The sequence below is a fragment of the Pseudophryne corroboree genome, chromosome 1 (assembly GCF_028390025.1).
Source record: "Pseudophryne corroboree isolate aPseCor3 chromosome 1, aPseCor3.hap2, whole genome shotgun sequence".
Classification (NCBI taxonomy): domain Eukaryota; kingdom Metazoa; phylum Chordata; class Amphibia; order Anura; family Myobatrachidae; genus Pseudophryne; species Pseudophryne corroboree.
Genome location: NC_086444.1, coordinates 271,214,698 through 271,238,961, shown reverse-complemented (window position 1 = coordinate 271,238,961; position 24,264 = coordinate 271,214,698). Strand labels below are relative to the sequence as shown.

General features: G+C 40.6%; 1 protein-coding gene across 1 annotated transcript in view; it reads right to left on the bottom strand.

Annotated features, from left to right (window-relative positions):
* Positions 1-277: 277 nt before the first annotated feature.
* The window catches only part of CHSY3 (chondroitin sulfate synthase 3), a 483,251-nt gene continuing 459,264 nt past the window's right edge, over positions 278-24,264 (bottom strand). The window contains exon 3 of the mRNA XM_063964257.1: positions 278-6,383. Coding sequence (XP_063820327.1) covers positions 4,821-6,383 — 1,563 coding nt within the window. The 3' untranslated portion in view covers positions 278-4,820. The remainder of the gene's footprint in view (positions 6,384-24,264) is intronic.

Below are 24,264 nucleotides of genomic sequence, written 5' to 3'. Positions count from 1 at the left end.
TTGTCCTTTTAGTAGTGTCATCAACAAAGTGTATGTTGTACAGTATTTGCAAAAAATATTTTTTTATTTTTATTTCGTAATGAAAATAATACTTATACTGTAACTATTTATTATGTTTATGCTCCCAATATTCTTGTAGAACTCAGCTTTACGACTCTTTGTTATGGATTTCCCCCACCCCACCCCACCCATTGCATGAGCTGAAACTTGGGACTATACAGACATTTTATTGTGCTAAATAAATATGCTACAAACACAAAAAAAAAGTGCAATGATGTTAAAGAAATGCAATATTTTATAAAATTAACAGAAAAAAAGGAATATTTTTGCATAAGTTACCAGACCAGCAAGTAACCAATAATACCTTAAATATTACATAATAAAAAATGGCTCTATAGAGACAAGCATGAGGAGTCTGAAATGGACAATGTCATCAATAACAAGTATGCACCATTTTTAAAAGAAAAAAAAAAGATTTAAAAAGTAAACTAGTAACTTTTCAAACAATACTGTTTTACAGAGAGCTGCTGGCAAGATCAGTCTACAATTGTAATATGCATTGTTGTTTTAATCACATTCTTATACTCAGACACTATTTCAAAAATCAGGAGGGGAGTTTTTTGTTTTTGTTTTTACAAATGTATTACTATACAGTTATCATTGCGAATACGTTTATATTATGTGTATCGTAAACTAACCTACATGAATTCTACTGAAATTAGCAAACTCTGTTACCATGTAAAATATACATTGGCTGACATACAAACATGCTTCTACAGCTGCTTTCAAATAATGATACTGTATATATATATATGTATATATATAGTAGATATAGCTATACATTTACTTGTATTTTTTTGACGCTAACATTAGACTTTTATTTCCTCTTATCTTTTGCAGCAACTGTACTTTACATAATCTCTTTTAATTTGCTGCAGTGTCAAGTATTTTCAGATAACATGGGAAAGATATAATCATTTCTGCATAGTATTTCATGCTAATTGCTAATCTAAATTTCTCCCTGGTGTTTTATAAGATTTGAATAACTTCTGCAACCAGATGCAATGAATTCACAGAGTCTTAAAATAGCAGCTACAGTACTTGTTTCTGTAATGCACGGATATCCAGCAGTCCCTCCAATTGACTGACTACTGCTGTCATCAACTTTAACAAGCCAGATGTTAATGTCCACCTGCCAGAGGCCTACTGTTAGGCATTCCTGGGCAAATATTTGTACTGGAACAGATCCATAAAGAGCAACACATGCATTCTACATGTCATCTGTATAATAACTTTGGTCACACATGTGTTCACTGAAACAGATAACGGTTATTCTCGTATATATTTTAGATATTTCCCCACTAGTTCTTATCGCAATTGCTACTGGTTGTTAGATTTTAAAATCTGTTTAAGTTATGCATTCAATATTAATTTTTTTTTAACTTTGGAATAGTGAATGCGTATGTAAAAGTCATACAGTACATTTAACATACAGTACAGCTGTCTTTTCATTTGATGACAGCATCTATGGGGAGCAGCAGAATCATTTACTTCCATCAGTTACATTTTTGTTCCTTTTTATTTACAGTATGAAATATTTAAGTCCAGATTTGTTTAAATGTGTAACGTCAAAATAACACAAGGTAATGTATATGGACTGGTGATAAATTGTGAAATAAAGTCAGATTATCCTTCAATACATTCGGGGCATTGCCCTGCTGCAAGGGTGATATGAAGAGGCACCTTAATATACCATAAGATAAGTACACCAGAAAAATGTAAAATGATAATGTTATTATGTAATAAGGAACTCTAGCAACATTGGGAGTAATATAAATATAACTATCATAAAAAAATATGCTAGTTATAATAAACACATATACAGTATTAAAGCACATGTCAATTGTATATAGAACCTATAATGGAACAGAGCCACCTGGACAGTTGTATACAGATCCTATGAGTATCTTTGGGGATATAAAGTTTAGATCATATTACCAACTGAAATTGCAAATGTAGCAGCTCGCCGCACGTCCCTGATACACAGGTGCATCAAAGAATAACTCCAGGATGATGAGTGCCTGTTCCTGTAATTTGTGCAGTTCTGTTCAGGATAAGCAGAGCAGTTTAGATTGTGGACCTACAGTAGGTGTTGGGGGCTGAAGGATAGAAAACAATTGCTGGATAAGGTATATTGTAGTCCAAAGGTCCCACAGGTCCCAATGAACAATGAGTGTTGGCAGCAATGTAGGTGAAAATTCTTGCTGTATAATCAGGAGTGTCTCAGGTGTCTCTGGGTATATTAATGGTGGTACTAGTAACTAACGCTTTTCAAGGATATACTAGTTTCATCAGAAGCAGTGTTTTTATGGGTATATATTATTCCCAATGATGCTAGTATACCTTATTAAATAATAACAATCATTTTATAGTTTTCTGGTGTCCTTCTATTGTCACGCTGTCCCCACTACATTCTTCTAATCAGGTATGCTTCTTTTTAGGTTACTATCCCGTTAGAATTAGCAGTGATTATTGTGAATTGAACATTTTATTTGACATTAGTTAATTGCGACCTGTTTGTAACAACACACTTTATCCCTAGCCCTCCTACTCTGATTCAACCACAAGATATTGTCACTTTAATAATGGCATTAGCAGGTAAGTTCAAGCTACAATTTCCACTATACCCCATAACCATTGCAGACTATATAGCGAGTGTTTCTGCATGATGTAGACCCATAACTTTTAGTACTGTGGGAGATCAGTGACAGATCTACAATGATACATGCCAACTGAATTTCATAGATCCTTAAAATCAATTTGATACATCTCCCCATCTGAAAATGTTTTTATTCACCAACAATAATATATATTTTGGACCATAAGAAGCTACAATATGCTGCAAAAGGCCCAACAGAATTGTTGTGGTTCAAATTAAAAAATAGAAATTTTGCAACTTCCTGACATTAGCAATGGCCAGATGGCATCTTTAAGGATAACTCCCCAGCTGCACTGATGAACATGACTACTGTAGCTTCTCCAACAACTGAGTTTGCGGATGACTCTTCAAAGGGGCAACTGGCTAGACACAGCTGTGGTTATATTGAGTTAAGGGCAATAAGGTTTCCCTTATTGCCCTTACCTCCACACAGCCACAGCTGTCCAAACAAGGTAGTAACCTACTGAACTGTGACTCATTTGTCACCATTAACATATTATTAGGGCTTGTTTGGAAGGTAACACTTACTTTTCCAACAATTTTCATTTTAGGGTGAATAAACATAGAACTTTCTAAATCCGATTTGCGTCCCTAGCAAACTACTTCTTACCATGTCAATGACAAATCAGCCAGAACCATTTTTTGGCAGTCTGTTATAAATAGTAGCACAAAAGTTTCAAAATGTAACAGGATTTTTTGTCTCTCTTGTCCTTTAAGCTAATGGATGAAACCTTGAGATTAATGCTGAGTCATGAATAATTTACCATGGCTAAATGTATGTAGCAGTGTAAATTATTGATTGTCCAGTTTGAACAAGTGCGACACACTATATACTGGGATCAGCAACGAGTCAGTGCTTAATGCACAATTCATTAAGTTGTTGACAAGATTTGCATTCTGTCCTGAGGGAAATGTTATATAAAGCACCTAAATATGAAAATTACATTTTGGTACATTCAGAGTAGAGGAAGAGTAAATTACACTTTACAAGGTTTAGACAGTTCCAATGAGTTTCCATAAAAAATTGCTCTTGTATGGTTTTAGGGGATATGCTGCTACTCTAATGAATAAACGGGATATAGTCAAAAAATCTTTAAAAAAAAACGCTTGATTTAAAAACAAAAATGGGATATAGTGAAATTATGTCTTAACAAACTTGTGATTAATACATGATAATGGATATTAAGGGTAACTTTAGAAAAAAATAGATTTGGTGTTACGAAGAATATAAGCAGCACTGCACCTTTAAATATCAATTGATTTATCACATTAATTCTCACAGCACGAGGGCATATGAATGGGAACACATTTGTGGTCTGAGTCACTAAAATATAAGCACATTTTGCATATTTGTTTAAAAAGATACGTTTCATTGTTCTTTCTTATAAATAATAATGTTCATTAAATTCATCTTCTTGCCAGCTATCAATAGAAAATGGTTTCAAGAATGTTCAGTACTTAAATTTTGATGTTACTATATTCCCTGGAGAATAGAGTCAATTTACATTAGGCGCAAAACATTCGGAAATAGACGCATAGTAAGACATTTTGGAATTTGGTAGCCAGTACCAGCTGTTCATGAAAAGATCCTTTTCAACATAGTTTTAAAAAATAAAGATACAATCATCATAGTTATCTTTGTACATTAAAAATTCTAAAGAAGAACAAAAGTAGTATTTATATACTTAAGTCTTTTTATAAATTATAAAACTCAAGTCTTTTCCCAAAGGGAAACATAATGCACTTTTGTGGTTCCTTTGCCAGCAAATATTTGGATCACATTAACAAATACAATAATGATGATATTGCACCCTACTCCCCATTAAGAATCAACTTCTGGGTTGGATGACTCGTCGTTAATAAATGTGCTCCTTAAGACCATGTAACTCATCGGCAAATCTTACTCATTTCCAAACACAAAAATGGGAACTACTGTAGTACCCTCTTCAGTAGGAAATTAAAATACTGGAAATCAGTAGAGTTTTTTTTTGTCTGTGTGAACAGCAAATATCCTTTGGAAGACATAGAGCAGTTTGTTGACAACAATGACCAAATTAGAGAATGAGGTAAACTCCCCTTGACATAACAATGAGTTTACATGTCAGGAGTGAGTTCGGTTATATCCAACACCTAAATGTTTCTCTAACCAAATTTCTGCTAATTGAGCAGCAGATGCAAATGTACTTGCTTTGGAACCCAAGCACATTTTATACTGTTTAGGATTTAAATTAGTGTCACATTGGACAGTATGAAAAATGTGAACTACCCCCGTTTCTTGACTGCGAAAAGCTTTGAGACCAGAAGATAGAACTTTAGTGAAGAGGTCCACATCTTCGAGCCCCCAACCTTGAATGGAGGTATCAAACCCACCAATTTTCAGAAGATCACTTTTATAAATACACGTAATCCCAAATCCATAGTCTCTCCAAAAGCCTGTTTTTTTAGTGAAAACAAAATTGCTGTCCGCAGGAGGATTTCCACCATATATAACTTTTGGATCATATTGACTAAATACAATCGGGTAATACACTTGCTGTCCCTGAATGGTGTTATCCCGACATCTTTGTAGAAAGTCTGCTGTGAAAATCAAGTCTACATCACAAAAAAGCAGTAGAGTATCATTGTCAAACTGAGCAGATCCCTTATCAAGACCCAAACCTCTAGAAAATTGTCCTGACATTTTCACTATAGACATGTCTGCTTGGGGATACTTATTTTGGTATTCTGCCATGAGTTCCATATGCTTGTTGGAGTCAGGGGTTGTTTCAGGATTGAACAGTATAATGACCAGCTTCACGTTCTGCTTGGGAATCAGGCAGATCTTTTCATAGTTGTCCATGAACCTCATGAAGATGTCATATCGTCCAGTAAGAGGAACAAGGAAATGTATTTTCTTTTCACTATTTTCTTTCATTTCCTTAGTTATGTGAAGTGCAGAAAACATTTTCAATGAATTGGAGAAAAAAGAAAAAGACTGGGTGTCGCTATTAATACTCTGCAGAAAGCTCTGCACATCCAGTTCCTCTTCTTCTTTGAAAAATGGTTTACTAAAGGATTGTTGCAGGTATGCATGGCGTCTTACCGGGACAGTAAGTTTTCTACCTTTATGCCTTTTGTATAGAAGCAGCAAATCTAATACATATTCTACTCCATACAACGGATGGATCCTGCGGTACCCATACTGAATTTCTTTAAAATCAATTTGCCTTCCTCTGGATTTGGAGTTCTCATTGATCATTTCCATGACTTGCATCACTGTGTCGTCTAAAGACACCCTGAGAAGGTTATTCAGGCTCTGGCATGGGGGAGCATTCGCAGACATTGAATAAATATGTTTGCCTGTGAGAAACTCCCATTCGATTACTTCATTTCTTTCCCGTGGCTGAAATCTATTGAAAGATGGCATCATACCAAGCTGCTGGTCTAGTTTGCTTATCTCTGTGTTACTGAGCTTGCTCATCAAAACGCTTTCTCTGTGAAGCTGGATGGTGTGAAAGCGTAATTCAGAAATCTTCCGGCTCAGTATATAATTATGCAGCCTGTACTGGTATGCTGGTCTTTTATTAGGGTGTAGTGTTATAGCTGTATGGATTTTGCTGTTGTGCAAATCTTGTATATATCCTTTTCTGTTGTGTTCATAATTTTCATGGAACAGTTGCTGCATCTAGAAAGAAAGCAAAGATACGTTGTAAATGTTGAAATATCGAAACAAGTTAATGTGTCAAATGTTATTCAAACTCAAAGAATTAAGGAAAAAAGTATATTACTAAAATAAATGACGTACTGTATCTGAAAGCTAGTACACTAAAATTATTGTATACAAACAACTATTGTCAATGTTATTTATAAACATAGTGACAGGGTAGTTTAGTGCAGTGGGGGACTGACAATGCAGATCAACATTTTTAATAAAGTACTGTCATGTGCTGTAGTCCATAGCAACTAGACATTTGTTTTGTAAACACCCCAAAAAAATGGCAGAATGACAGAATCTGATTGGCTGCTATGGATAATGCACCATATTTTTACATATGCCCAAATGGTTATCCATTAAATTTAGTAGGGATAGTGCAAAAATAGAAAAGGGGGCCAAAATGTTTTCCAAAATGTTGTTTTTTTTAAGAAGTTCTCTTATCTAATAATCCTTATGAAAAGTAACAATTCAAATGCAACAAATATATTTACCATCAAAAAATACAATTAATTTAAAAACAGGAGTAAAATTAAATATATTTTATAATACTACCAGTTTTTCTGTTACAAAACATATTAAAACTTTATGGTAATTCTCCTGTAATACTAACTAGACAAAGGTAGGCCACACTTTGGGATAAAGTAAAAACAGTTATAATATTAAAAGCAAAATACAGCATGCTTTACTTTTAATATCATCGGCACTTTAAATCTACCTCTTTATTCAACTTAATAAATCAATACATTAAATGCATCATCATCATCGATGAAAGTGGCAAAACTTAAATACAGTAAGTGACTGAAATGAAACAATAGCACAATTATTTAATCAGAAGAATATCCTACTTAATACAATTATGACAATTCTAAAACACAAGAGGAGTGTACACTTTTATCCATATGGACATTTTGGCAACAAAACTGTTTTTCTAGAGGTTGAGCACACAACATTTATGTGTGTGCTAGTGGTTCCACTCCCAAAGTTCTAATTGGTTGTTATGGTACTGTAGATCCTGCATGACAATAATAGGACTGCACCATTTAAAAGAGAAGCATGCAGAGGAATTAGCTTTCTGACAGAATGCAGTTATTATACACTACTACTACTACTACTACTACTATTACTACTACTACCAGGGCCGAAACCAGGTATGGGCGAAAGGTGCTTTGCACACAGCGCAATGCGCTGTGGGGCAGAAAAATCTCTGCAGGCACCCGCCGGGCCACGCCACACTACCGTCCGCTAGCTAGCGCCGCCACTTACTGTAGCTGCAGTGCAGCCCAAAGAGCGGAGCGCCAGAGCACCAGCTCCCTCCCTCTCACACTGATGATACTAAAAGTTGTAGCCAGGCAGGCAGATTGTTGGTTTGTGGTGCAGCTGATGGGTAGACAGCGGCTCCGCTCTGGCTGCCAGCTGTGATCGGAGCTCTTAGCTCAGCTGAACTGAAGCTGCTTGGCCCGGAGGGGGGTTTTGTGTGCACGGCCGCACTGTGTGATCACATACATTGAAATGTATGTGCTCACACTGAAATCCCGTCGTCCTGCCATATGGCCCAACCGCAGCATGGTGCAGTTGGATCCGGCGACAGCGGGACTGCCGCACGTCTGCATAGGCGCCCATGTACAGTCTCCTTGTGGCCAAGTGGGTCCTACTGAACGGGATCCAATTGGCCGCTATGTGTGGCCCCAGCCTAATAGTGATGTCACTTGCAGCGTTTACCTTTACGCAGAGTGATTGACAGCCAGGCACTCTTTGCGGGCATTGATGGGGGAGTGGTGGCAAAAACACAGTCATTTTTGGGGCGTGTCACTGGGTGCGCCTTCAAATCCATACTCTAGCGGTGTGTCTCTGGCATCTCTGTTCAGGTTACCCTGCTGTGAGTCCGTTCATTTAATAGAGCTGCTGATTATGGAAGGATGTGCGTGTGCCCTGGGAATGTGTACGCAGTTCCTGTGCCTGTGCGATGGCTCCGCTGGGCGTCTCTGCACTTTTTTAGGGCTGCTGTTTTTTTTTAAATAATAATGCAAATCCTCATCATGCACAATCGCAGCTGCAATCGCCACAGCATCTGTTGGTGTAGCAGGTCAGATATGAATAATACTGTAAATGCTCTGTGTGTCAGGTCCAGATTACATGATTTTAGATGTTTTTAGCAATTTTGAAAGAAATCAAGAAACACTTGAGGATCTGTGCACATCTCTAATAAAAAGGAACCCAAACATGTGGCTCACTGCGGCTGCAGGAATTATGGGCCTCATTTAGATATGGACACAGTGCAGCTCCTGCGTCTTTGGATTCCCCGCATCCCAAATGATGACAGGCTAAGGTTTAGGAGGCACTGTGTGCGATGATGCAGGACCCATTCTGCACATACACAGAACAGGTCCTGTGCATGCGCAGACGCCCCATCATAGATGTACTAAACCATTAGAGGAACCACAGCAGCTTCTTGCATGTGATATATTTGGACCAATAGGAATAAATTAGGAAGTTTTTTGATTTTGTATTCGATTTTTCATTAGATTTTATAGGTGATTTTGAAATGGATATCCTAAACAGAACACATAATCACTAGTCAAAATCGAGCCTCATCAAATTCTATTTTGTAATAGATTTCAAAATCAAATCTTTAATAAACGCGGGATTTGATGAGTGAAAAAGAATGTCGAATCGACTCGATTTCAGTCGATTTAAATCGAACTTTAATAAATATACCTCTAGAACTCTGAGATGGAGGCAGTCAGATATAATCTGATGGGGATTATATATTCACCCGTGGTGAGATTTTATGTATGAATGTCCTAGGGTGAGGAAATCATTTATCTTTAATTTTTAATAAACCATAGTAGAGTTTCAAGGGAACACAGAAGAATGTATTATAACTCCTTATAGGCCCTACACACTGGCCGACATCAGTCAAAGATATGAACGATCTCGTTCATAAATGAACGAGATACCGTTCATATCTTTGAGTGTGGAGGCTCCAGTGATGAACGATACGCGGCCCCGCGCTCGTTCATCGCTGGTCCCCCATCGGCTGTACATGCAGGCCAATATGGACGATCTCGTCCATATTAGCCTGCACTTCAATGCAGCCGGGTGACGGGGGAGTGAAGAAACTTCACTTCCCCCGTCACTGCCCCTCCGCCGCCGGGTCGCCCGTATCCGCCGTCGGGCAGCTCGGCGGCGGATCAGCCAATGTGTAGGGCCCTTTACTTCATATATGAATGTTTCTTATTTCAGGTTGCAATAACTATGTTATGTTAGGGAGCATTTATTTTAGATCATGCATCCGCTTCAAATTAAATATATGAAAAGACAGACATGCCCGACAGAGAAATGCTGGAAGGCAAGTCAGTGAACATTTTATTAGATGCACTCAAAATAATATCAGAGGGAAATGAAGTCGGTTCTAACTATAAAATGCAGGACCGCAGAGAGAAAAACACTGTATTGTCCATGCAGCCTTGTGTTACGTGGCCTTTAGGACCACAAAAGGTTGATGCATGTGGCCAAGCAGGAGTGACCATGCAGACCAATAATAACCTATCTGTTTGTGCCTCAGCTGGGCTCACGGATGGGTACCACAGCCCCCCTCATATTCTTACATGGAGAGGCACACAAAGAAGGGATGCTTTATACCCCCCCCCAAACTCCCTCTCAGTACTCATGATAAAATGTAACTCTAGGTTTTTTAAGAGAACAATTTTTATTGTATGTTATCCTATGAAGTATTTTAATCTTTACCTGCATACAGTATTTCAGACTGCACATCCTGTGTTCTGTTTACATGCAAACTTCCTACACTTAAAACACCACACAATTTTTTTTAATTTAATTAGAATACAGTATGTACCAACTGGTAAATATTTTGGATCCATTGGTTACCTGTATTATACCATAGTCAATATAAAATACTTTTACTCACACAGAAGGACATTAACCAAACAATGTACATCTTTTCGCTTATCTCAAAATATCTCCAAACTCGACCACTTCAACAGATGTACAGCTCTCATCCACACTCTAGTTTCGTTCCCATTCGCAATTACAAGACTTTCTGTGGTCTGCACCCACTTTGTGGAATGCTCTCCCATGCACAATAACACTCTGCTCTAGTCTACAATCCTTCAAGCATTCCCTGAAAACTCATCTTTTGAGGCCAGCTTATCAAATTCCAAAACAGCTCACATTACCTTCATAAACTTTCCTATCCAATTACATCCCCTCTGTACAGTCCAGACATATCCTCACCTAGTTTCTCTTTCTTCACTTTCCCATCCTCCTGACCCCAGGTCAAAATTGCTGTGTGACCATATCAGAGCCTTTACAATCTGGTGCACCACTGTGCAATAGATAACGCCTACCCTTGTGTAGCAATGCCTATTTCCCTATAGATTGTAAGCTTGCGAGCAGGGCGGTCCTACCTCTATTACTGTCTTACCCAGTTTTGTTTTATCACTGTTGTTTCCATTTGTAAAGTGCAACGGAATTTCCTATAATAATAATATATTGGCCCACAGGAACAATAAACTGGCTGGTCAACCACAATTACACTGGCAGTACGAGCCTGATTCAGATTTGTACAGAAAAGCTTATGCAATAGAATTTTTCGGGCTAAGGACTTGCTAATCATCACAAGTGAAGCTGTCGCCCAGAAAAGAATATAAACGCCCACAGGAGCCATCGCAAAGTCCTCAGCAACTGCGTGCCGATACGCAGCACCAACGCAATAACGAGGAACATTGCATCCCCGAGCGAGTCTATGATCATGCAGACTAGCCACAGCAGTAACGATGCTGGCACAATGTTTCTCGGTTCTAGTCCCACTCTGTAGGTGTCATGGACAGCCACGAGTGGGAATAGCCCCTGTAAACTGGTATTCCAGCTGCTGGCACTGTCGGCTGTCGGGATTCCGGTGTCGGTATCCTTACCGCCGGGATCCTGACAGCCAGCAAATTGATTGCCTCCCATGCCTCTATCCATACACTTGCCCACATAGATGTCATAATTATTAATACACACTTGTACCAGCATATGCAGTACCTAGACACAGCCATATGCAGTACCTAGACACAGCCATATGCATTACCTAGACACAGCCATATGCATTACCTAGACACAGCCATATGCAGTACCTAGACACAGCCATATGCATTACCTAGACACAGCCATATGCAGTACCAAAACACAGCCATATGCAGTACCTAGACACAGCCATATGCAGTACCTAGACACAGCCATATGCATTACATAGACACAGCCATATGCATTACCTAGACACAGCCATATGCATTACCTAGACACAGCCATATGCATTACCTAGACACAGCCATATGCATTACATAGACACAGCCATATGCATTACCTAGACACAGCCACATGCATTACCTAGACAAAGCCACATGCATTACCTAGACACAGCCATATGCAGTACCTAGACACAGCCATATGCAGTACCTAGACACAGCCATATGCATTACCTAGACACAGCCATATGCATTACCTAGACACAGCCATATGCAGTACCAAGACACAGCCATATGCAGTACCTAGACACAGCCATATGCAGTACCTAGACACAGCCATATGCATTACATAGACACAGCCATATGCATTACCTAGACACAGCCATATGCATTACGTAGACACAGCCATATGCAGTACCAAGACACAGCCACATGCATTACATAGACACAGCCACATGCAGTACCTAGACACAGCCACATGCAGTACCTAGACACAGCCACATGCATTACCTAGACACAGCCATATGCAGTACCTAGATACAGCCACATGCATTACCTAGATACAGCCATATGCAGTACCTAGACACAGCCATATGCATTACCCAGACACAGCCATATGCAGTACCTAGACACAGCCATATGCATTACATAGACACAGCCATATGCATTACCTAGACACAGCCATATGCATTACCTAGACACAGCCATATGCAGTACCAAGACACAGCCACATGCATTACCTAGACACAGCCATATGCAGTACCTAGACACAGCCATATGCAGTACCTAGACACAGCCATATGCAGTACCTAGACGCAGCCACATGCAGTACCTAGACACAGCCACATGCATTACCTAGACACAGCCATATGCAGTACCTAGACACAGCCACATGCATTACCTAGACACAGCCATATGCAGTACCTAGACACAGCCACATGCATTACCTAGACACAGCCATATGCATTACATAGACACAGCCATATGCAGTACCTAGACGCAGCCACATGCAGTACCTAGACACAGCCACATGCATTACCTAGACACAGCCATATGCAGTACCTAGACACAGCCACATGCATTACCTAGACACAGCCATATGCAGTACCTAGACACAGCCATATGCAGTACCTAGACACAGCCATATGCAGTACCTAGACACAGCCATATGCATTACATAGACACAGTCATATGCAGTACCTAGACACAGCCATATGCAGTACCTAGACACAGCCACATGCAGTACCTAGACACAGCCACATGCATTACCTAGACACAGCCATATGCAGTACCTAGACACAGCCACATGCATTACCTAGACACAGCCATATGCAGTACCTAGACACAGCCATATGCAGTACCTAGACACAGCCATATGCAGTACATAGACACAGCCATATGCATTACATAGACACAGTCATATGCAGTACCTAGACACAGCCATATGCAGTACCTAGACACAGCCATATGCATTACCTAGACACAGCCATATGCATTACCTAGACACAGCCATATGCAGTACCTAGACACAGCCATATGCAGTACCTAGACACAGCCATATGCAGTACCTAGACACAGCCATATGCAGTACCTAGACACAGCCATATGCAGTACCTAGACACAGCCATATGCATTACCTAGACACAGCCATATGCAGTACCTAGACACAGCCATATGCAGTACCTAGACACAGCCATATGCAGTACCTAGACACAGCCATATGCATTACCTAGACACAGCCATATGCAGTACCTAGACACAGCCATATGCATTACCTAGACACAGCTATATGAATTACCTAGACACAGCCATATGCATGACCTAGACACAGCCATATGCAGCACCTAGACACAGCCATATACAGTACCTAGACACAGCCATATGCATTACATAGACACAGCCATATGCATTACATAGACACAGCCATATGCATTACATAGACACAGCCATATGCAGTACCTAGACACAGCCATATGCAGTACCTAGACACAGCCATATGCATTACCTAGACACAGCCATATGCATTACATAGACACAGCCATATGCATTACCTAGACACAGCCATATGCATTACCTAGACACAGCCATATGAATTACCTAGACACAGCCATATGCATTACCTAGACACAGCCATATGCAGCACCTAGAAAGCAATCCATACAAGCCCTAAATAAACACTCACTAAACTTACCCTAAGTACAAGTGCCCCAGTGCTTCCCAGCTACACCCATTCAGAAGCAGGTGGGGATGTGATTGAGATTACAAGTCCCGTACATGCATGCACCCACCCGGTTACAGAGCATGAGCAGTGCTAAAAGTTTCAAGATCTGTCTGCAAAACGGACTTGCCTGTAACTCTACATCACATACACTCCTGATGAAAACACCCGAAGTGGAGAAACCTGATAAGTGACTGACATTGGGGAGCACTGGTATTTTCAATAGTGCATTATCTCCTTACTCTGTAACTTCATTCCGACTTGATGAATTGTGCCTAATTGTGAGTAGCACCTGTTCCACTGTAGGCTCAGACAGTGATACAGAAAGTGAATCTGTGAAGTTTTCTGCAAGTTGAGTTGCTGAGCTCCATAGATTGTGACAGTATTTAAATAGTAACATTTGAATTGGGCCTATACTAAGATTAAGGAGATTTATTGCTGCTACAAAGTGCATCCTATCAATATTATTGTTTTATACGTGCTGGATTAATGTTTTCTATGTTTATGTTATGAATATTATAAACCAGGCCTCTTAATCAATGGTTCTCTATACAATGTGAAACTACAGATCCCAGCATACTCTGCCAGATATCAAAAGGACCGTTTAGACGTTCTGCGGGCCTGGATAATACAAAGGAGTGTGACCAAAGCTGGGAGGCAAGGCCGTTCCCCCTTAGGAAAAAAATCAATGGCAAATACTACGCGCGCCACAGCTTGCAATGGCTGGCACTGCCAGCCAGACCTCTAAGACAATACCGGGTCTAGGTGATTAGTACCACCCCCACCCGTCTCTCCACCCCTGGTTATTAGCTATCTGTGAGCTTTTCCCACAACACCCAGACAGCCATTGGGGGTCATTCCGAGTTGATCGCTAGCTGCCGTTGTTTGCAGCCCAGCGATCAGGCTAAAAATTGGCATTTCTGCGCATGCGTATGCACCGCAATGCGCAGGCGCGTCGTACAGGTACAATGAGCATCGTGGGCTTGCACAGAGTCTAACTAACATTCTTGTCGCACGGCCGAACGCAGGAAGATTGACATGAAGTGGGCGTTTCTGGGTGTGAACTGACCATTTTCAGGGAGTACTTAGGAAAACGCAGGCGGGGCAGAAAAAACGCAGGCATGGCTGGGCGTTCGCTGGGCGGGTGTGTGACGCCAAAAGCCCCCCCCCCCCTTCATCGCAAGAATCAACGCACACGAAGAGTAACTACAGGGCTGGTCTTGTTTTGCACAAAAAAGATTTTGCAGGCGCACTGCTGCACAAGCGTTCGCACTTTTGCAAAGCTAAAATACACTCCCCAATGGGCGGCGACAATGCGTTTGCACGGCTGCTAAAAACTGCTAGCAAGCATTCAACTCGGAATGACCCCCATAGGTTCTTCCAGCTTCTATAGACCTAAAGAACATAAGATTTTCTACAAATAGAAATGTTATAAAATATTCGGAGCTAAACCTGGAATTATGCATTCTAATTATAAAAAAAATAAAAATAATTACATTGAAAAGAATACCCTTTACAGTATTTTCATGTTTTTCTTTTAATGTTTTATGCTTCTTATTTGTACTTTATATTAAATATTATAGTTTGGCATTTTGGGGAGCAAATGAAGTGACCAAACGATTGAAAATTGTACAGTACAAGGTTACACAATGTACTTTGAGATAAACGTAAAGGTTACATAATATACTTGAATGCAGGTAGTCTGTTTGCTCAAAAAAAAATTAAATCAAAAAAATAATAAAACTTAGAAAACCAGAGATGATATATGAAGGAATAACCTCATTTGATATACTGTATGGCTTTTTAATCTATTTATTTTTCTGTGGCCCTCATCCTGCCTATGGATTCCCATAACCTGTATTCACTTACTTAATTTCATTGATTTTATTGTGTGTGTAAGTGCTCATCCACATACTTACAGTGTCTGTATAAATCATAGTAAAATAGGACTGTGCCACGGACAGTTTTGTACCATCCCGGAGTTACATTGGTAGTCTAACAGTAATGGCTTTTAGGCATGTATACTTTAAAATGACAGATGTTCTGAATAAGTCAACTGTATGTATCATTTCCTCTCGTGGGTGAGACCTCGTTCTGGGAAATAGTATGTACAAAGCTTCATAAAGCGGGCACAGATATCTCCATTAACCCGGATTATGATATGCCTACACAGTGTACAGAGAGAACACATCCAGCAGATTGTTCAGAGTACAGCTGCTTAGTTTATATTCTGCTAGCTGTATATCCATTTACTTTGCATTCTGAGCCAGAATATCCATTAAGTTCTTTACAAGTTTGTGTTATTACAGAACAATGGCAGCTGATTTAAATAGCCCAATAATGCAATCCATGATGTCAGAATAACACATTCATGTAAACCTTTAATTAAAGGTCCATAATCTCATCAAATAGGGTCAAAATAGGTTAAACATAATTCTCATAAAGTCATCCACCCAGACTTAGTGGCCCTGTTTTTACAGTTTCACATGTTCAGTTGCATACCTCCAGTGTCCTGTAGTGTCCTGTGGTGAGGGGAAGTTGGAACACCCTCTCTCACTTGCGGCTCTGCAGCGGTGCATCTATTCACCAGGAGAGAGGAACTGGGGCATGGCCAACAGCTCACAGAGCACTGGGCATGCTCCCGCAGTGCAGAAAACAGGCATGGCTGATGATTGCGGCACTACCCACGAGACCACGCCGCCTCCCAATCAAGGCCACACACCCTTTTCAAGGGTCCCAATCTCCTGGACCAAAAAGTTGGTACATATGAAGTTGAACAACTTTGCAATCTACTTACAAAGTAACATTCTCCTTTTTTATGTCTTTTAACTGAATAAGATCATATAGTTGGAAACCCCTAATATCATTGCAATATTTATCAGTACTTGCCAAGAAACTTAGTAGCACGGCCAACGTGTGAGTGCAAAGCTAGGAAGCAGCCAGCAGAGCCGTGACTAAATATTTTGGTGCCTTGTGCCAGAAGGAGAATTGGTCTACCCCCATATGCAAAATAGGTACAGTGTGCAAACACATTACACTGCATGTAGTGTCCATTAGTCACATTACACCACATACTAACATCCATTATTCACATTACACCACACAGTAGTGCCCCTTATACAAGTTACATCAAGTAGAGCCCCTTATACATGTCACGTCACAGTACAGCTCCTTATACATGTAACATCACAGTAGAGCCCCTTATACACATTATGCAAGGTAGAGCCCCTTATAAACATTATGCCAGGTAAAGCCGCCTATACAAGTTATGTTAGGTAGAGCCCCTTATACACATTATACTAAGTATAGCCCATATACACATTATGCCAGGTAGAGCCCCTTATACTTCATTCATCCCTGTCATTACCCTCTCCTCCCCCGCAGGGTTTAGTATCAGTGAGCAGTGTGTGTTTGTGGGCTGGGTGTAGTGTCAGTAAGCAGTATGTGTGAGCAAGAAGTAGTGTGTGAGTGTGTGTGTCCCCTCCCGCTGCCATAATCAGCCAGGCCTATTGCATCCATGGCTCCCACCATCATCAATACTCACCCCACCGCCGCCTAGCTACTGCCTCTCCCTGCAGTGTCAGCTCCTGGCTGACCTCACAGACGCAGCACCACTGTAGACGGCTGACTCATATGCAGGCAATTGTAGTGGGACTCCAGACCTGCTGTGACCTCTCCCACCTCCTCTGGGGATTGCGCTGGTGTTCTCTCGCTGGACCTACTCAGGGCGGATCCTGCCTCCTGCCATTGGCAGGCAGAGCTTTCCTTCACGGTGGATGCAGATGGTGCTCCCACAGGGCAAACGCGCTATGTGCAAATTACCATCTGCACCACCCTAGTTATGGCCCTGGCAGCTAGGAGTTTCCATCTCCTTACAGAACACTGAGGGGTGATTCAAAGATGGGCGCTAGGATGTTTTCCCTCTTTGCATGCATCTCAATGTGTACTGCAGGGAGGTGCAGAGATCCATTTAATTTCGATGAGAGTACTTGTGTGGTACAGATGCATTTGCACTGACAATGGCGGCCAGGTTCACTCAGACATTCTGTGCCTGTTATAATCAGGTGCAATGTCCGATGGGGCAGCTGATGTTGTGCCAACAGTGTGCAGCGGATTCGCGCTGAAGCCAGTGGGCATCCCAATAGGATGCCCTTCGGCCAAAGCATTAGCATAAAGACACAGTAGTGGCAACCAAAAAAGTCACAGCCACTACCGCAGCGATGGCCACCTCTGATCACCCCCAGAATGACAATCAGAGATGTTAATGTTCCTAAATTTCAAGAAAAAGTTCTAGTTTTTAAGACTTGTCCAAGTTTACATGCTACAGATGTAGCCATGCTCATCTTCGCTGTGATGTGGCATGCTGCAACACATCTTGCTGCATGGCATGCCGGGCTGTGACTATTCACAGCCGGCGCTCGCTCCATAAATTCCTAATGTGACATTGCTAATGAACGTAGGGCTTCCCCAACTTTAGTACCTATAGTAGCTGCTACCATGGTGTTTTCGTCCCTGCCTAGAAATTATGTATTCAAAAGCATTGCACAATCTTGGTGACTAAAGGGTCTATGTACCAAGCCTTGGGGGGATATTCATGATCACATAAAACTAATTTTTTCCAATTATTTAATTGCTATTACACAGTTTTAAGTGTCAGCCTCATCCATCAAGGCTGTAAAGAAGGACATATCACTGAAGTAAGGAGCAGGGGATGCGGGGAAGGAGAGGTTGCATTGGAAAGTGCTTGTGAACGGAGCCGCCACTTGTAAGGAAGCCAGAGGGAGCAAAACCGGGAAGACAGAAGATCAGCCCTGTTCTTTGTAATGGAAAAGCAGGAAAAAGGCTCACACTTCCGAAAAATTGTCTTTGCAAAAAGACCAGTTTTTAAGAAGTTATAATTTTATGATAGGGGTATACTGCATTTTGAAAAAATTGTGAAATATTAGAATGAGAATTAAAAACGAAAGTTTTTAATTTCACAGTTTTTTCACGATGAATCTGCCCCTTGGAGAGATAAAGTGGACGGAGATAAAGTGCCATCCAACCAACTCCTAACTGTCATTTTTCAAACACAGCCTGTACCATGGCAGTTAGGAGCTGATAGTACTTTGGGGTCTGTTTACTAAGCCTTGGGTGGAGATAAAGTGGACCGAGATAAAGTACCAGCCAATCAGCTCCTAACTGCCATGTCAAAGGTTGGATTTGAAAAATGACAGGAGCTGACTGGCTGGTACTTCATCTCTGTCCACTTTACCTTCATCCAAGGCTTAGTAAATATACCCTTTTATCTCTGTCCACTTTATCTCTCTCCAAGTCTTAGTACATAGGCCAAATTGTATTAAGCCTTAAAAGTGATAAAGTGGAGAGTGATAAAGTACCAGCCAATCAGCTTCCTAACTGCTATGTTTCCGGATTTGTTTGAAAAATGACAGTTGGGAGCTGGTTGGCTGGTATTTTATCACTCTTTATTCATCTCCACTTTATCACTTTTTAAGGCTTAATACTGTACATTTGGGCCATAGACCCTTAAAACGTGATTTTACGTTTTAGTTAACTTGATTTTACGTTTTAGAAAACATAGTGGCATATAATTACTTTCAGACAGTAGCTGTTATTTAATAGCACTGAACGAATGAATTGTTTTTGAAATGATGTAAAATATACATAAAACAGGGAAATGGCTATAGAGAAAATTTAGCCCACTTGCGGATTTTAATCTAATTCTGCTACAGAGTGGTTCAATAAACACTCTAAAGAAAAGTGTTATTAGTTCCGGTAAAATTCCTTCATATATTTGTTTTTAACCACTAGCTAAGAACATATAATATATTGTATTCCTTGACCAAGAATACATTTTTGCTAGAGGCAGTGAATTGCTTACAAAAGATTAATATTGTGAGCCTGAACAAGCATTACTGTTACAATATACTTTACACCAGCACACAAGCTTATCATTCTAAACACAAACTTTGGCCCTCATTCCGAGTCGTTCGCTCTGTATTTTTCATCGCATCGCAGTGAAATTCCGCTTAGTACGCATGCGCAATATTCGCACTGCGACTGCGCCAAGTAATTTTACAATGGAGATAGTATTTTTACTCACTGCTTTTTCATCGCTCCGGCGATCGTAGTGTGATTGACAGGAAATGGGTGTTACTGGGCGGAAACAGGCCGTTTTATGGGCGTGCGGGAAAAAACGCTACCGTTTACGGAAAAAACGCAGGAGTGGCCGGGGAAACGGGGGAGTGTCTGGGCAAACGCTGGGTGTGTTTGTGACGTCAAACCAGGAACGACAAGCACTGAACTGATCGTAGATGCCGAGTAAGTGTGGAGCTACTCTGAAACTGCTAAGTAGTTGGTAATCGCAATATTGCGAATACATCGTTCGCAATTTTAAGAAGCTAAGATTCACTCCCAGTAGGCGGCGGCTTAGCGTGTGTAACTCTGCTAAAATCGCCTTGCGAGCGAACAACTCGGAATGAGGGCCTTTGTACGTGGCAGATAAAGTAAATGTGAGATAATTACAAATAACTGTATAGTACTATAGTTTGCAAACTTTCTGCTATCACAGCCCTTTCTTCCAGAACAAAAGACCATGGGGGTCATTCCGAGTTGTTCGCTCGTTATTTTTTTGTTGCAACGGAGCGAATAGTCGCTAATGCGCATGCGCAATGTCCGCAGTGCGACTGCGCCAAGTAAATTTGCTATGCAGTTAGGAATTTTACTCACGGCATTACGAGGTTTTTTCTTCGTTCTGGTGATCGTAATGTGATTGACAGGAAGTGGGTGTTTCTGGGCGGAAACAGGCCGTTTTATGGGAGTGTGCGAAAAAACGCTACCGTTTCCGGGAAAAACGCGGGAGTGGCTGGAGAAACGGGGGAGTGTCTGGGCGAACGCTGGGTGTGTTTGTGACGTCAAACCAGGAACGACAAGCACTGAACTGATCGCAGATGCCGAGTAAGTCTGGAGCTACTCAGAAACTGCTAAGAAGTGTCTATTCGCAATTCTGCTAATCTTTCGTTCGCAATTTTGATAAGCTAAGATTCACTCCCAGTAGGCGGCAGCTTAGCGTGTGCAAAGCTGCTAAAAGCAGCTTGCGAGCGAACAACTCGGAATGACCCCCCATAAGAAGACAGAGACACATTTAGAGCCACAGTGGTGAAGGAAGAATGATACTGTATATAAGCCATTTTGCATATCTTAAAAGGCGTGGTCACCGCTAATAGTGAACCACTTGTGATTGGCTATTTGTGAACGCTTTGCTATTTGCGATTTTTGCATCACCTGGGCATGTATAATGCCTTTTTGTGGATGTTTAAAAACTTTTCATACACAAGATGAGGAGTTAATTCTGTATTCTATAGGTTTTAGATTGTTGCCTAATAGCAATGGTTTACATATGGGTGCAACTGTGATACATGTTAAAAAAGATTTTTAGGATGGTCCCTAGGTGGCGCAAATAATCAATAATACAAAGAATTTACCCGTGTGGGCTAAAGTCCGTTCTTTTTTTCATACAGGAAAGTTCATACGTAAGTCCGTCGTCCAGGAGATAATGTATGAAAAAAACACACAATGCAAACACAAATGTTCAATAACACTCCTTGCAGAGGCTCAAAGGGTAAAATATCCACCCAGGCTCCTTCGGTTATTCCAGTATTTGGGATGTGCAGTTCTATTCGTAAGGTTCACCTCAGTGATTCACATAAAAGTGCTGCTCACATGTGTGCTTACTTCTAAAAGGATAGAATAAATCCCATCAAGGTTTCTTTCACCCATATAAACGTGGTATCCAAGGACCATAAACAGTCATACACCCATATTCATATCTCTAGATATACAGGATGCTCACATATATGCTTACTTCAGGATGCAGTGTACTTTCATATAAAGGTTTCTTTCGACGTATCTGAATGTAGTCCTCTTTTATTCCTTTAATTTACTCAATGCTCGATATAAGCACAAAAGAAAACGAGGGAATGTATGATGGTACAAAGGATTTTTAATAAAAATTAATTAAAATACAAAGGGATTTCAAAATTCGTCACAAATGGTTCTATATTCTGACAAAAGACAATATTGTCATAACCAGATAGTACAACTTATCAACATGAGAAAAAAGATGGAAAACCCGGGTTATCTCACCGTTGTTTCGTTGAATTCACTGGTAGTTGTTGCTCAGTTTCCACATGCTCCACCAACGCGTTTCTACTTTAGGTAAGTCTTTATCAAGACTGTGACAGATTTGACGTCAGGGATTCAGTGCCCGCTACTATGGGTCTCCCGGGTGGTTTCTCCAAGCTTTTATGGATTTTAGGTGAGATGCAAAATACCGGTATAGATGGATTCTGAATCAACAAATATTTGTAGTTCTTGTCTGTAATGATATTCTGACTTTTATATTTATCCAAAAAAGTGGTGAGTTTCTTCTTAATTTGCTCTGACGGATTTCCTCTAACTTTTTTATATGTCTGTCCATCTTCTAATTGTTTAAGGACTTCTTCATCATAATCCGTCAAATTGAGAATGACTATATCCCCCCCCCCCTTTATCCGCTGGTTTTATCACAATGGAGGTTTGTTTCTTGAGGTTTGCTAACGCATCGCTTTTTTTCTTATTCAAGTTTCTTGCCCCATTGGTCCAAGGGATTACATGTTCCAGATCTTCTCTAACTGCTTTTTCAAATGTCTCCACAAAGCAGAATTTCTTATGTAGTGGATAAAAGATGGATTTCGGTTTAAAAATACTACACTCCTCTTCGTCTTGTATTGGTTGATCTTGAAAAAATTTCTTTAAGGTAAGCTTCCTTATAAATCGTTGTAAATCTACAAATACCTCAAAATTATCGATTTTCGAGGAGGGGCAAATTTAAGCCCTCTCGCAAGGACATTCTCCTCTATTTCTGAAAGTTTGTAGTTACTCAAATTGAAGATTTTAACGTATCCTTGATTATGTCTTTCTTCCTCGGATCCGTCATCCTGGAGTGTGGTTGGATGATCTGTATTCATGACTCCACCTGTATTTCCATTGAAGATGTGGGATTTCTTCTTCTCTTCTTTTTCTTAGGATGTCTATTAGTTTTCTTTTTCCCTCCCCTTTTGCCCCTTCTGATTTTCTGGAGACGTGGAGCACACTAGATGTAAACATCACGTCACTTCCGCTTTCAGGCGCTGACGCACTCATATATTATTGGACGTCGGACCGGATATCCGGCAGACGAGTTGTGCGTTCCACTGTCAGTGGAACGCAAACCGGAAACTCTCTCCTGTGGTTTTATTCATTTAGATTTTATCCCCTCTTCTCCATTATTTTCATATAAGCATGTATGATATAGAGTCCAGCCCTGGTGAACGTCACTATTGGGGATCTTTTAGGTATGATTAGTATCATTCCCGCCCAGGAAGAGGCGGAGCCCATTTGTGACACAGGGTTTAAATTTGGTGCAGATCAGTCTTCACATGCACCTTGATAAAGACTTACCTAAAGTAGAAACGCGTTGGTGGAGCATGTGGAAACTGAGCAACAACTACCAGTGAATTCAACGAAACAACGGTGAGATAACCCGGGACTTCCATCTTTTTTCTCACGTTGATAAGTTGTACCATCTGGTTATGACAATATTGTCTTTTGTCAGAATATAGAACCATTTGTGACAAATTTTGAAATCCCTTTGTATTTTAATTCATTTTTTATTAAAAATCCTTTGTACCTTCATACATTCCCTCATTTTCTTTTGTGCTTATATCGAGCATTAATTAAAATTGAAGGAATAAAAAAAATAAGAATTTACTTACCGATAATTCTATTTCTCGTAGTCCGTAGTGGATGCTGGGGACTCCGTAAGGACCATGGGGAATAGCGGCTCCGCAGGAGACTGGGCACATCTAAAGAAAGCTTTAGGACTATCTGGTGTGCACTGGCTCCTCCCCCTATGACCCTCCTCCAAGCCTCAGTTAGGATACTGTGCCCGGACGAGCGTACACAATAAGGAAGGATTTTGAATCCCGGGTAAGACTCATACCAGCCACACCAATCACACTGTACAACTTGTGATCTGAACCCAGTTAACAGCATGATAACAGAGGAGCCTCTAGAAAAGATGGCTCACTACAGCAATAACCCGATTTTTTTTGGTAACAATAACTATGTACCAGTATTGCAGACAATCCGCACTTGGGATTGGCGCCCAGCATCCACTACGGACTACGAGAAATAGAATTATCGGTAAGTAAATTCTTATTTTCTCTAACGTCCTAAGTGGATGCTGGGGACTCCGTAAGGACCATGGGGATTATACCAAAGCTCCCAAACGGGCGGGAGAGTGCGGATGACTCTGCAGCACCAATTGAGAGAACTCCAGGTCCTCCTCAGCCAGGGTATCAAT